The sequence below is a fragment of the Symphalangus syndactylus genome, chromosome 18 (genome assembly GCF_028878055.3).
Source record: "Symphalangus syndactylus isolate Jambi chromosome 18, NHGRI_mSymSyn1-v2.1_pri, whole genome shotgun sequence".
Lineage (NCBI taxonomy): Eukaryota > Metazoa > Chordata > Mammalia > Primates > Hylobatidae > Symphalangus > Symphalangus syndactylus.
In genome coordinates this window covers 37,092,482-37,108,194 of record NC_072440.2, presented here as the reverse complement: position 1 = coordinate 37,108,194, position 15,713 = coordinate 37,092,482, and the positions used below count along the sequence as shown (strand labels likewise).

Sequence of the window (15,713 nt, the reverse complement as noted above, 5' to 3'; positions counted from 1 at the left end):
CGTTTTCAAGTATCCTTTAAAAACTATTATTTTTATATTATAGGAGATATTTCTATGTGTATATTAGGAAAACTCTAACTGCATTCTGAAAAAATAAGTTCCTGAGATTTCCGTTCAGCAATACTTTTGAAACACAGATAAAATTACTTCCTGTCTCTTAGCTTCCTGTATCCATGGCAACCTCTGTTTTACACATTGACTGTAAAGGAACCAATGTGAAGAGTGGTGTTTCCTGAGCAAACGGTGACTTAAAAAAAAAAAAAAAGTGGTGGGGTGGAGGTCAGCAGTGACACAGAACATACTGGAGTTAAGAAATGTCGTTCTTCAGATTTAAAAAGAAAACCTTTACTGAATCAGCTGAGTGTTAATAATACGAATTTCCTTTTCTTGGTAAGATTATTTACTTAAATATGAACTTTTAGCTGACATGAAAAATAGTTCTGTGACAAACTGTAATTTAGAGTTTAATTGTTCTGTAGTGAATTTGTGTTTTCATAAATTATAATGTTATTTGATATTAGACTTTATGTTGTTAAAGGGACATATTAAATTCAGATTCTCATTCCTACATCATTTGTCACCTATGTTGTAATCAATTGTAATTTTTAAGTTAACTTAACAAATGTTTCATTAATCTGAACTATTTTGTCAAGTAGTGGGTTAATGGCCTGATCATGTTAATAATTGTAGAACGTATTCCACACTTACTATTTTTTGCTATTACCATGGTATGATTTATGATAGTATTATTGGATGATCCTAATTAAAATAGAATACAGAAGTTATAGTATTATAAAAAAATTCATTTGATGAAGTTTTGATGATTTAAAGCTTTACCTTCTCTTTTTATAGCCAATTCTGATCTGAACAGAAAAACCAAGAACAGGGATATGTGTGGATTACAGTTTTCTCTGCCTTGCCTACGACTGTTTCTGGTTGTTACCTGTTATCTTTTATTATTACTCCACAAAGAAATACTTGGATGTTCGTCTGTTTGTCAGCTCTGCACTGGGAGACAAATTAACTGCCGTAACTTAGGCCTTTCGAGTATTCCTAAGAATTTTCCTGAAAGTACAGTTTTTCTGTATCTGACTGGGAATAATATATCTTATATAAATGAAAGTGAATTAACAGGACTTCATTCTCTTGTAGCATTGTATTTGGATAATTCTAACATTCTGTATGTATATCCAAAAGCCTTTGTTCAATTGAGGCATCTATATTTTCTATTTCTAAATCATAATTTCATCAAACGCTTAGATCCTGGAATATTTAAGGGACTTTTAAATCTTCGTAATTTATATTTACAGTCTAATCAGGTATCTTTTGTTCCAAGAGGAGTATTTAATGATCTAGTTTCAGTTCAGTACTTAAATCTACAAAGGAATCGCCTCACTGTCCTTGGGAGTGGTACCTTTGTTGGTATGGTTGCTCTTCGGATACTTGATTTATCAAACAATAACATTTTGAGGATATCAGAATCAGGCTTTCAACATCTTGAAAACCTTGCTTGTTTGTATTTAGAAAGTAATAATTTAACAAAAGTACCATCAAATGCCTTTGAAGTACTTAAAAGTCTTAGAAGACTTTCTTTGTCTCATAATCCTATTAAAGCAATACAGCCCTTTGCATTTAAAGGACTTGTCAGTTTGGAATACCTCCTCTTGAAAAATTCAAGAATTAGAAATGTTACTAGGGATGGTTTTAGTGGAATTAATAATCTTAAACATTTGATCTTAAGTCATAATGATTTAGAGAATTTAAATTCTGACACATTTAGTTTGTTAAAGAATTTAATTTACCTTAAGTTAGATAGAAACAGAATAATTAGCATTGATAATGATACATTTGAAAATATGGGAGCATCTTTGAAGATCCTTAATCTGTCATTTAATAATCTTACAGACTTGCATCCAAGGGTCCTTAAGCCATTGTCTTCATTGATTCATCTTCAGGCAAATTCTAATCCTTGGGAATGTAACTGCAAACTTTTGGGCCTTCGAGACTGGCTAGCATCTTCAGCCATTACTCTAAACATCTATTGTCAGAATCCCCCATCCATGCGTGGCAGAGCATTACGTTATATTAACATTACAAATTGTGTTACGTCTTCAATAAATGTATCCAGAGCTTGGGCTGTTGTAAAATCTCCTCATATTCATCACAAGACTACTGCACTAATGATGGCCTGGCATAAAGTAACCACAAATGGCAGTCCTCTGGAAAATACTGAGACTGAGAACATTACTTTCTGGGAACGAATTCCTACTTCACCTGCTGGTAGATTTTTTCAAGAGAATGCCTTTGGTAATCCATTAGAGACTACAGCAGTGTTACCTGTGCAAATACAACTTACTACTTCTGTTACCTTGAACTTGGAAAAAAACAGTGCTCTACCGATTGATGCTGCTTCAATGTCAGGGAAAACATCTCTAATTTGTACACAAGAAGTTGAGAAGTTGAATGAGGCTTTTGACATTTTGTTAGCTTTTTTCATCCTAGCTTGTGTTTTAATCATTTTTTTGATCTACAAAGTTGTTCAGTTTAAACAACAACTAAAGGCATCAGAAAACTCAAGGGAAAATAGACTTGAATACTACAGCTTTTATCAGTCAGCAGGGTATAATGTAACTGCCTCAATTTGTAACACTTCCCCAAATTCTCTAGAAAGTCCTGGCTTGGAGCAGATTCGACTTCATAAACAAATTGTTCCTGAAAATGAGGCACAGGTCATTCTTTTTGAACATTCTGCTTTATAACTCAACTAAATATTGTCTATAAGAAACTTCAGTGCCATGGACATGATTTAAACTGAAACCTCCTTATGGAATTATATGCTTTACTTGGAAATATAATGAATCATATAATTCATTATTAAAATTTAGCATTATTAAAATATGTTTTTAATAATTTGTGAACAGTGTATTCATTTAGCAAATATTTTCTTTGATATATACTGTATTAAGTAATAATAGCTAACATTTCTGTGTATCAAGCACTGTGCCAAATATTTCACATTTCACATTTAATCTGTGAATAGTCTTGAAAGGTGGTATTATTTATACTTTACAGGTGAGGAAACTTAGAGTCTAAGTAACTATGCCAAATTCTTACAGCTTGTAACACTTTTTGGGCCTCTCTGACTAGAGCTCATGCTTTCAGTTTTATACTATATTGCTGCTTTGGTTCTAGGATTATAATATGAACAAAATAGACATGGTTCTTATTCTAGGTAGAGCTTGAAATTTAGAGGAGGAGATACATGGTTACTGCACAGTGCGATGATAAGTACTGTACTTGGAGATGCTGTTGAGTATAACATTTGTGGAGGTGATAGATGGCTTTATGAAGAAAGTGACATCAAAACTGGATCACGAAGAATAAATAGAAATTAGCCCAGTGAAGAGAGCTGAGCAACATCGTGTCAGAGGGGTTAACAGAAGAAAACATGCTGCTTTTCAGGAACTAAAATGCAGTACAGCTGGCATCGTGAATGATGGTATGTGATTTAAAGCCCGAAAGAGAGATCAGGTGATGAAAGCTTTGTAGTTACATGCTTTATCTTGAGGGCAACAGAGAGCCATTGAAGGATTTTTAAGCAGTAGAGTGAAATGATTAGATTTACCCTTTAGAAATTTCCCTCTTTCTGGAAGGAACAATAAAACCAGAGCCAGAATTAGTTGAGTAGGAATCTGAATTACTAATCCAGGGGAAAGATGATAGAGGCCTGAGCCAGGATACTGGCAAAAAGGATGGATGGATCCAGAGGTACTTTGAAAGTAAAATGAACTGCCTTGCTGATTGGTTGAGGGGTGGCAGGGGAGGGAGAAGTCAAAGATGGTAGGTTTTTGGCTTAGGCAGTTTTCTGCTGTATTCACTAAACTATGGAAAGAAAAGGAGTGGGGCAAAATAATGAGTTCAGTTTTAGACAGATTGAGGTTCTTACTGGATCTCCAAATGGAAATAATATATCATGCAGAAATTCAGAAGCGAGGTCTTATGGTAAAGGCCAATAATTCTTAAACTTTCATCTATCCAGTACACTGGAAGTGTATGATACACCCTTTACAGTAACAATAACCATTTGAGCCATGGTTTTGGGAAATAGGTAAGTGGGGAAGAATAAGACCTTGTAGAAGTTGAGAGAGTCCCTAGGAGATGTTAGTGCCCTTGATTAAGAATCTTTAATATAGATGGTAATAGAAGTAATATAATGTTTTTCTTTATTAGCATAAATCTGTACTTGCAGAATATTTGTACTGCAGAATATTAGGGATTATAGTAAGTGCCTATGCTCGTTGGTTCATTAATAGTGACCTGAACCACAAATATGTATTTAAAATTTTTTCTTAAGCATTATATCTTTCATGTTTGTGTCTGTTCTTCCTTTTCCCCGAAATTTGTGTTTTTTAACTACTGAAAAGTACAATCCATATGAAATTAGCCTGGAACATGTTATCTGGGAGTATTTAAGCCAAATGATAATTATCAAGTTCATATTGTGAAATGAAAATAATTATAATGCAATATTGTTTATTCTACCATAATACAGTGGTTCTCAAACACAGAATCGCCTGGTAGCCTTATAAAAGCACAGTGTGCTACCCCGACTCCTTCCTCTACCCCTCCCAGGGTTTTTTCTTTTTAAAAAAATTGTTATTGATAATATTTGTACATATTTATGTGGTACGTGTGATATGTTGTTACATGCATAGAATATGTAATGATCAAGTCTCAGGGTATTGGGGATATCTATCACCTCAACTATTTATCATTTCTATGTGTTGGGAACATTACAAGGCCTCTCTTCTAGCTATTTTGAAATATACAATATATTGTTGTTAACTATAGCTATTCTACTTTGCTATTGAACATTAGAACTTAACTCCTTCTATCTAACTGTATTTTTGTACCCATTAGCCAACCTCTTTTCATCTTCTTCCCTGCACACACACACAACCTTCCCAGCCTCTGTTATCTATCATTCTGTTCCCTACCTCCATGAGATCACCTTTTTTTTTTAGCTCCCACATATGAGTAAGAATATGTCATAGTTGTCTTTCTGCGCCTGGCTTATTTCACTTAACATAATGACCTCTAGTTCTGTCTTTGTTCCTGCAAATGACAATATTTCATTCTTTTTTATGGCCTGATAGTATTCCACTGTGTACATATATCACAGTTTTCTTTATCCATTTGTCAACTGATGAGCACTTAGGTTGATTCCTGATCTTTGCTATTGTGAATAGTGCTGTAATAAACATGGGAGTGCAGGTCTCCATACTGATTTCTTTTTCTTTGGATAAATGCCCAGTAGTGGGGATTGCTGGGTCAGATGATAGTTAGAATTTATTTTACATAGTTGCTGTACTAATTTACATTCCCACCAGCAGTATATAAGAGTTCCCCTTTCTCTGCATCTTCACCAGCATCTGTTATTTTTTGTCTTTTTAATAATGGCCATTCTAATTGTGCTAAGATGATATCTCATTGTGGTTTTCATTTTCATTTCAAATGCAATTAGTGATTAATGATGTTGAAGATTGTTCATATGCCTCTGGGCCATTTGTATGTCTGCCTTTGAGAAATGTCTGTTCCTTTGCCCACTTTTTAATGGGATTATTTTGTGGGTTTTTTGTTGATTTATTTGCTGTTGAGTTACTTGACCTCCTGGTATATTCTGGATATTAGGGTCTTGTTAGATGAATATTTTGCAAATGTTTTCTCCCATTCAGTGTGTTTTCTGTTCACCCTTGTTTGCTTTGCCGTGCAGAAGCCTTTTCATTTAATATAGGCCTAGTTGTCTATTTTTGTTGTTATTGCCTGTGCTTTTGAGGTCTTGGCTATAAAAGCTTTGTCCAGAAGTGTTTTCCTTGTGCTTTCTTCTAGTAGCTTTATAGTTTCAGATCTTATTTTTAAGTCTTTAATCCATCTTGACTTGATTTTTGTATACAGTGAGAAATAGGAGTCCAGTTTCATTCTTCTGCATGTGGATATCCAGGCCAGAGTTCTTGATTCAGTAGGTCTGGAATAGAGCCTGTGAGTTTTCAGTTTAACAAGTGTGCTGATGCTGTTGGTCTGGGACCACACGTTGAGAAACACTGTGTTAACACATCTGAGAGAAAATCAGAAAGGAGCTGAAAAGTAGTTTTAAGATATATTAGAATTTGCATAAATAAAGCCCCACCAACCCCAAAGAGTTTTCAAACAATGGTTTGCTTTTCCCTGCTTAGCTGAATGCTTTTTCGGGGATTATAATTTCAGCAGAAAATGTGAATATGTTTAAATAAACATTATTTTTCCTAAGTAATTTGTTTTGTTATGGAAGAGCGATCTTTTTGTTCACCTTGAGAGACATTTTTAATAATGTATTTTTTTCTTTGTTGTATCTTCCCAACTCCTACAAATCCAATTATGTTTTTCTTTAATTACTAAAAGTACTTGTTCATTGGGAAAAAATTTAAACAGTGCGGAAATACATAAGGTAGACTGAAAACTTCTCCATGCCTCCCTTCCTTACCACCTAAACCGTACCCTCTTAAAGATGTTCACAAGCAACACAGCTGGCTATGTGAAGTTCAGAAAAATTTATATAACAAAGTATTTTTATCTTAAAATTCCTAAGTTCAAAGAAGGCAGTTCAGAAAATCTATCAAAATTTTTGCTTTTTGAAAATATAGCTTCTAATTGATTTAGACTCAACTAGAAAACCAATTATATTAATATCAATTTATATATGGAGCTATAGTTCTACACAGTGGTATTCATTAAATGTTCATTTCAGTCTTTGTCAGCTATTTCCTTTTAAAAACATTTTCTTTTTTTACTAATCAAAACAGAGCTGGAGTAAGTAGCTACTCCCTTGAAAAATATTAGCCAGCTCATATTTCACTGTTGTTTGGTAGTTGTACAGTTAAAAAACTTATTTAAGATATAATTGAAGTGTTATAGGCATAATAATTTTCTTGGGTACAATTTCTGTATTTCATTGTTTCACATTTTGAGCAGCCCTAAGTTAAAACTAAATGATATTCTAAATTAATATAGCTAAGGAAGCTTACCTTTCTTAAGATTTCTGTATTTCTCTACCATTTACTACAGGTTCTTATCTCTACCATTTATTAAAAGTTCTTGATTAGAGCACCCAAAAATAGGCTCTAATTTAGTGTGGCTGTGTTTGAGGAAGAATAGAATCCATTCTTTCCATTGAGTATTACAAATTATAATTAAAGTTGCAGGGCGTATCAAAAGTAATTCGTTTTCCCCTCATAACAAATGACAAATATTAGAAATCAATAGTATTTATTTATAAACTATAAATTAAAAGTATATAACTTTAAAATTTATAATTCCAATGTGGAATTTTAAAAACATATCTCTCATTTCTGGGATGTAAAACTGAGAACTTAATCTCAACCTCTTCCTGTCAGTGGAGTAGATACATTTGGTGTCAGGCTATTGATGAGGGCTTCAGTGGTGATGGGACAGACTTCAGTAGATCGGGAGACAGGAGAGGCTGGGCATGGCGGTTCACAGCAGTGATCCCAGCACTTTTGGAAGGCTGAGGAAGGCGGATCACTTGAGCTCAGGAATTCGAGACCAGCCTGGGCAATATGGTGAAACCCCATCTCTACCAAAAATACCAAAAATAAAAATAAAAAATAAATCTGGGTGTGGTGGCCTGTGCCTGTAGTCCTAGCTACTCAGGAGGTTGAGGTGTGAGGATTGCTTGAGCCCATTGGGAGGAGGTTGCAGTGAGCTGTGATCATGCCACTGCACTCCAGCCCGGATGACAGAGCAAAACTGTGCCTCAAAAAAAAAAAAAAAAAAAAAGGGAAATAGGAGCAGGTCACAGCAATAGTAACAAGGTAATAGGCATTTTTTTTCTATACTAGTGCTGTACTGTCTGAAGCATAGTTTTTTTTTTTTGTTTTTTTGTTTTTTTAAGTGCCCCCTGCACTGGTCATCACTTTGCTGAAGCTGGTAAGCTTGTGTGGCTGCACACTTTTAATGTGGGAAGCCTGGTAGGTTAAAAGAGAAATGTTGGAGAAAGCAGTATGAGAGAGAAGAATGTGTAGTACACCTGCTGCTGGCCCAGATGTGCCTTGTTTCATTGCTTCTGACTCAATTCCAAGACATCTTGTGATAGAGGACATTTTAATTTAGTAGAAGGTAGTTTTCTTATCCTGAATAATGTGGAGACCTTACATACATATGTTGTCTTCCTGTTTTCTTTGGTCTCCATTTCTTCCCATGTCTGTGGAGTTTTCAGTACATGCTCATAAACCTTAGCCTGTTGTTAGTTTGTATCTTTGGCTTTGGGCAACCTTATGGCTTTTTTCCGTATATTTTCTGTGATACACAACTTAATACATAGTTTGTATTTTTGTGTGAGGCTCTGAGGAGCAAACGTTTTTATGTTGTAGTGCAGTTTCCTCAAGCTTTGGCTTTCAAAACTCCCTTATCCTCAGTTACCTGCTTCTCATCTATGAAAGCATCCTTAAACACCATTGTCTAGAATCAGGACCATACCTGCAGTGTTGTTGTTGTAGTTGTAGTCTTATTATAAATGCTACTGACCAGGTAAATCCAGGCCATACAATTCCTAGCAGATGGAAAGCCCCTGTGAAAGCCCAGAAACCAGAAAGTGTTAATCAAAGACAGCCCTTGAAAGTGGAGAACAATGTGAGGCTAGGTAAGGTCAGAGAGCTGGGCAGGAACCAGGTCATGTATAGGGCTGAGTAAACTAGGATTAAGCATTTGGATTTTTAAGTGTAATGGAAAGTTATTGAAAGGTATAAACTTTTGCTGTAAAGCAAGGAAAAGATACTAGGTTTTGTAAAAGCGTTCTAGTGTGCCGTATAGAGAATAGATTAGAGGAAGTCAAGAGTGGAAGTTTCCTTGTTTGGAAAGGTAGGCAGTAGTTTAAACTCTAAACTCGAGACAAAATTGGCTTGTTGCACAGTGTTAATAGGCATATAGAGTAGTAGAAACAAGGAAAAATTTCAGAGATAAATTTGACAGAATTTGTTGATGAATTGAGTAAATGGAAGGGTAAATGAGAAGAAAGGTCAAAACTGAATCCCTGGTTTCTAGCATGAGTCACTGGGTTGATAGAGATGCTTTTCACTCAGATAAGGAAAACAGGAAGACAGCCTGGTTTTGATTCTCTGTTTTTGGTTTCCTTGTTGTTGGGGAGGCACTCATAAGTTTGGTGTTGGATCTCTTAATTTTGAGATGATTGTGAGAGTGCCAGGAGTAGATGAGAAAGATGCCAGTGTACTTAAGGTTCCAGAGCTTAGAGAAAGGTCATTGAGCATAAAGTTTTTTGGTCAACTGTAATACATTATTATTATAAAGCTGTAACAAAATAGTAAACGTGTTTATATGAAGTTGTTAGTTTAATTACACATATGTATTTTTAAATGTGAAATTTTGCTTCAGAAATATTTTTTCTTTTATTCATGATACAATTTTATTCAAATGTTTCTTGCAAACTTTGACATTGGTGTCTTCATCATTATCAGTCAGAATTCCCTTTGATCATGTAACACTGTTTTCCAGAGCATTTTATCTTCATTTTGATCTGAGCTGTGTGGCATACAAGACTTTTCTAGGAATTTAATCCCAAGCCACAATTACCTTTTCAAATTACTTCGGTAACATGAACAGAGTTGGCCTGCAGGCCTTGTTATAAGCACTTTACTTGTGGATACTCTTATGCCTCCATATTACTGATAAGGCAAGTGAGGCACAGAGAGGTTAAATTGACTTGCCCAAGGCCATGTAGCTAGTCACTGGTGGAGCGACAATTTGAGGCCCTGATGCTGACCACAGTTTCAGCCACTTTCATGAGGTCTGTAAGGGGTCAGAAGGCCTCTGCTATCTGGTTACTTCACCAGCTCTCTGTGTTCTCTGGCAATTTCACAATCACTATGCAGGAGTCACCGAGGCCTCAAATCTGCTTTGCAGTCTTCATCCCAAATTCTGCCACCCTGAATGTTTTCAAGCATGGCCTTACAGTTGGCCTTGATGTTTTTCAAATCTGTATGCACTTCCACTTCAACCACACATTGCTCCCTTGTGATCATGCTCAAAACTCTAATATCCTGTCTTATTGTAACTTCACATTTTCTAGTTTTCTTACTCTCTACCACTAAACTTTTTTTTTTTTTTTTTTTTAATGTACAGTGTCTTGCTTTGTCACCCATGTTGGAGTGTAGTGGTGCCGTCATGGTTCACTGCAACCTTGAACTCCTGGCCTTACGTGATCATCTTCATATCTCAGCTGGGAATGAGTAGCTGGGACTACGGGCGTGCACCACTGCCCCCAGCTAATTTTCTTCTTTTTTGTAGAGACAAGGGTGTCACTTTCTTGCCTAGGCTAGTCTTGAACTCCTGGCTTTAAATGACTCTTCCACCTCAGCCTCCCAAAGTGCTGGAATTATAGGCATGAGCCGCCATGCCTGGCATAAACTTTGATGTTTGCACTTGGTGTTATGGGTTTTTCTTTTGTTTGTTTTTTCCACTTTTAACCCCATTCTCTACCTGACCCAACAGGTGCCCTGTGGTCAACTCAGACTTCTCATTCATACCCTCAGCTCTTTAAACCCCTCATCCTCAAACTCTACCAGCTTTGCAAGCTTCTAAGCCTGAATTGCCTGACTCAATTTCTCCCTATGTATATCTGCTTGGGGTGTAAAATATAGCAACTAAAAATGATAGAAGTGTACAGATCGGGGCTGTTACAAATCTAGGGCATTCAACTGCAGGTGGACCTCAGTGCCATTGAGCAATCTTTTTGTCTTTGGTCAAGACCCTTTATTATAAACATTGACCACTTGGCTCCAACTGCTTACCCGCAGGCCTAATATATAACCTCACCTTCTAATTCACAGAGGGAGGAAAATTCAAAATGCAGGAATTTCTGCTTCCCACTGTGTGTCTCCAAGGGAGTGTGTACATCTGTGTCCTGCTGCCTCATGTACAAAGATATCCTTGTGTTCAGCCCTGCCTCTGTTATGATCCCACTTCATCCCATCTCTGGGATCCTGCTCCTTCAGCCACCCCTTTGGCACCTGCACTTTGAGCTGCTCAGCCTCTACTGGTCCATTTCCCTCAGCCAAAAAACACCCCTTCAACCCTGCACTCCCTCTAGTTATTACCCTGTTGTTTCCCTCCCCAGACAAGCTTCTTGAAAGAATTGTCACTCCCCTTCCTCAGCTTAGAACCTGATTTATCTGATTATTTGACTTTTGGTGCTGTTGGTCACCCTCTCGTCTTCTGGGATACCACTTTCATCATCTTCCTTCTCATGTCTTTGCTCTCTTTGTATCCCCTATTGGATTGAGCCGAAGTCACCAACCTAGTCAAGTCACCCACCCAAGATGAAACCTAACAGTCATCCTAGACTGTTTCCTCCCATTTATCTTTCATAGCCAATTAGTTGCCAAATCCTGTGATGTTTACCCATTAAACATCTGTCAAACCTACCCCTTTCTCTTTATTCCCATGGCCACCAAACCATTTCAGGCTGCTACCATCTCTTCTGATGTGGAGTGATCTTGGCTCCTCACCAACAGTCATACTCCCTTATGTGGCTCTTTTTACTGCCCTGGGCAATAATGATGCTGAAGGGCCCCCCAGAGGAGAAGTCTATGCCAGAGAACAAGAGTGACCAGAAGAGGCTAAGCTCACAGAAGCCAAAGAAGCAGAGTCTTCAGGAAGGGAGACCAATGGTGTCCACCCAGCAGAGATATCTCATGAGATAGACTGAAGTGTGGCCCCTAAATTTCACAAATTGACGTCATCTGTCCATGGAGTAGTAGAGTCAAAAGCTGCATTGCGGTAGGCTGACGGGAGTCCTGGGAAGCCTAGAAACTGAGAGTAGCTAGAGATGACTTCTTCCAAAAGATGAGCTGTGGGCTCAGTGGAAGCCCTCTGAAAGCAGTTTCTCAGCACAGTAAGGTTGAAGTTGTCTCCAGTCAAGCCTGGAGCACTGCCTTCTGGGTTTGGTCAGTATAAAGTTCTGGATTTCAGTCTTGATTTTAGCTGCTAGCAGCTGTGGGGACACTCCACCATCTCAGTCTTTATTGCTTGCCAATTGTAGCAGCTTTCACCTAAGTTTGTTCCTTGCCCAGGGGCTGTTCCAGTTGTCAGCTCTTCCTCCTCTGGTAGGGAAAGTGGAAAACTATTTTTTTAATGTTACCACTGTTGTAGTCTCTACTGTTGTAGAAATTCTGGATTAAAACTAATAAATCAGGGCTTGTTTCTTCCTTTGGCTATTTCAGTAAATTATTCTTTACTTAACCCTGTTGGATGATATAAGCAGATAAATACAGTTAAGGGAATATTGTATTTGGTTGTGGGTTTTAGTGCCTAAAAATGTGTTTAGTCTCTTAAATTACCCTAACTTGACTTACTTCCTGTATTTAAAATATAATAATGCAAGAATGACTTTAAATATTAATTAGGTACCATGTATAAATAGCATAATTATGGTCTGGTTGGAGCTGAGAAAATTCTAAGGTGATTAAGGTTGTGATTCATTTCTCTCTTGGGATTGTTATTATTAAAAAGTGTTGCATCAATTTTAGCTTAGATAACTATTTTGAAAAGTTAATCGAAAATTTTGTCTGTGTTACTGCCTGCCTGTTTTCCTTCTTGGACGTTATAAAAGTCTGTAAAATCTGCACTTTTGTAGATTTACCCCCTAAATGTATAAAAATTTAAAAAACACTAAATTTTTAAAAATTTCATTGCAATTTAATTCAAATTTCCCTAATGCCTAATGATTTTGAGCATCCTTTTAGGATGCTCACATGCCATCTGTGTATCTTCTTTGGTGAAATGTCTGTTCATGTTTTTGCCTTTTTAAAAAACATGTTTTTGTTCTGTTTCTTTTAAGAGACAGGTCTTCTCTGTGTTGTCCAGGCTGGAGAGCAGTGGCTGTTCCCAAGTGTGATCGTAGTGCACTGCAGTCTTGAACTCCTGGCCTCAAGAGATTCTCCTGCCTCAGCCTCCCAAGTAGCTAGGACTACAGGCTTGCACCACTGCACCTGATGCCTATTTTAAATTGAAATTATTTTTCATCTTATTGTGTTTTCAGAGTTCTTTTTACGTCCTAGATTCAAGTCCATTACCAGATACTTGTTTTACAAATATTTTCTTCCAGAATTTGGCGTGTCTTTTTTCTTCACAGTGTCATTAGAAGAGCAGAAATTTTTACTTGTCAATACTCTATGTCTTTATCTTTGTAGTTATATAAGTAACATAAGACTGTTATAAATCCAAGAATATTAAAATATTCCTTTACTATCGAATCTATCCATCTAGTATTTAGACATACTAATTAGTGAAAAAGAATATTGTAATGTTATAGGCAAAGATAAACTTTTTGTTACAAGAAATAGATTTTGAAAGTTTCTTTTGTATTTCACAGCTGCAATTTCTCTTCATGTTCAAGAGGATGTTTAGGAAAAACAAAAACAAAAAATTAACCTGTCCTAGCATTCCAGTTAACCTGTTTTGCTTTTCTTTTATTCTAGTGTTATCCAAGATAAATTCTGTGGGATTATAAACATTTCAGTGGAAGGCCTGCATGATGTCATGACGGAAGATCCTGAAACAGGAACTTATAAAGAGTAGGTGCATTATTTAATTAATCATAATTGGATTTGGGGGATAATTAAATACATGCTGCATGATTTTTTTCACCATCACTCTGTAAGCACAATATGAAAGTTTTATAATTTCTCTTTTATACAGAAACGTTTTTGTTATTTTGCTTATAATATTTATTGTTTGATCTTGGTATCAGCTTATTTATTTATTTATTTATTTATTGAGACAGAGTTTCACTCTTGTGGCCCAGGCTGGAGTGCAATGGCACGATCTCAGCTCACTGCAACCTCCACCTCCCAGGTTCAAGTGATTCTCTTGCCTTAGCTTCCCGAGTAGCTGGGATTACAGGCATGCACCACTACACCCAGCTACTTTTTGTATTTTTAGTAGAGATGGGGTTTCTCCATGTTGGTCCGGGTGGTCTTGAACTCCCGACCTCAAGTGATCTGCCTGCCTCCGCCTCCCAAAGTGCTGGGATTACAGGCGTGAGCCACCATGCCCGGCTGGTGTCAGTTTTATTATGTTACAGCGACAACCTGAAATTGAGCTGCTTTGATTTAATCATTGTTTGATGATTAAGCTTTTAAAATTTCAAATATATTTTAGCCTGTAAGTTTTTTTCCTAGTATGTTCCGAGCATGCTCTTTTTTTTCAGTGTTGCTGTTTATAAAGCCATCTCTAGCAAATGGGAAAGATTGTCACTTGAATCATATTTTGTTGAAAAATATGGATAGCAGATATATGTTGTTGAATCTTATTAAACATATTAACATAATGTCTCTGATATGTCACTTAGCTTTTGAGAAAACTGGAGTTTGTATGAAGTGGAAACATCAAATTTTTTGAGACTACAAACCAAAAACGAAGCATTCAATGTAGGCAGGTTTTTTTCTTTTTAAGTTAATGTGAGGGTTTATGGCTATATTAGTCCATTCTCACGCTGCTATAAAGAACTGCCTGAGACTGGGTAATTTATAAAGGAAGGAGGTTTAATTTAACTCACAGTTTTGCAGGGCTGGGGAGGCCTCAGGAAACGTACTGTCATGGCAGAAGGGGAAGCAAACACGTCCTTTTTCACGTGGCGGCAGGAAGGAGAAGTGCTGTGCAAAAGGGGAAAAGCCCCTTATAAAACCATCTGATCTCGTGGGAGCTCACTCACAAGCACGAGAGCAGCATGAGGGTAATCGCCCCCATGATTCAGTTACCTCCAACTGGGTCCCTCCCATGACACATGGGGATTATGGGAACTACAATTCAAGATGAGATTTGGGTGGGGACACAGCCAAACGATATCAATGGCACATGACTGTAAATTGTATACATAATATGTGACAAAGTTTACAACTCTATGTGAAACATTTAGGATATGATCAGATGTTCCTTTGTCCTCTTTGGAGTATACAGTTTAGTTGAGGGGAGGACATGGCTGATAGCACAGTTAAAACACTAGTAATGAATGCAGATAGTTATACCTTGTTTTGTGCAGGGCACACCAAACAGTACAGTTCTAGATTTTGCTTTAATAGTCAGGGGAAGAAAAAAGGCACTATGTGTTACAGAATTCAGGGAAGGATAAGGGTTAGGATGTAGGAAGTAGAACAAAATTATAACATGTTTTAACTGGAAGAGGTAAGAATCTGAGAGTTACTAGAAAATTTAGAAATTATCTAGTGCACTCTCATGGAATTAAAAATCAGGATATCCAGGCTCTGAAAAGTTAGCTGGGCACAGTGGCTCCTGCCTGAAATTCCAGCACTTTGGGAGACTGAGGCAGGCAGATTGCTTGAGGTCTGGAGTTCAAGATCAGCCTGGCCAACATGGGGAAACCCTTATCTCTACTAAAAATAACAACAACAACAAAAAAAGTAGAGTGACACAGCAGATTGGTGGAAGAGTCAAGATGAGTCAAGGTCTCCATGTGCCAAGCTCAGCCATGAAGAAAAAGTTTTGTTTTGGAAGAGGGAATATGTGGGAAGTAAGGAAAACAAACCAGTTTTAGGATCCCAGCTAAAAGGCCTAGACTTGAGCATTAGTATTGATGAGTAGCTGGAACATATCTGACCACTGGTTTCTTTTATCCCCAGAATTGT

At 37.0% G+C, this 15,713-nt stretch overlaps 2 protein-coding genes across 6 annotated transcripts in view; both read left to right on the top strand.

The window, feature by feature from the left end:
- Positions 1-15,713, top strand: part of IPO11 (importin 11) — a 229,948-nt gene that overhangs the window by 179,648 nt on the left and 34,587 nt on the right. For all 5 annotated transcript variants that reach the window (XM_063623275.1, XM_063623274.1, XM_055253888.2 and 2 more), the window contains exon 28: positions 13,548-13,643. In XM_063623275.1, coding sequence (XP_063479345.1) covers positions 13,548-13,643 — 96 coding nt within the window. The remainder of the gene's footprint in view (positions 1-13,547; positions 13,644-15,713) is intronic.
- Positions 891-2,759, top strand: LRRC70 (leucine rich repeat containing 70). The gene has a single exon (XM_055253901.2). The coding sequence runs from the start codon at positions 891-893 to the stop codon at positions 2,757-2,759; it is 1,869 nt and encodes a 622-aa protein (XP_055109876.1).

Excerpts from the sequence above, each read along its gene's own strand:
- LRRC70 (XM_055253901.2), top strand. The coding sequence starts at position 891 with ATGTGTGGATTACAGTTTTCTCTGCCTTGCCTACGACTGTTTCTGGTT.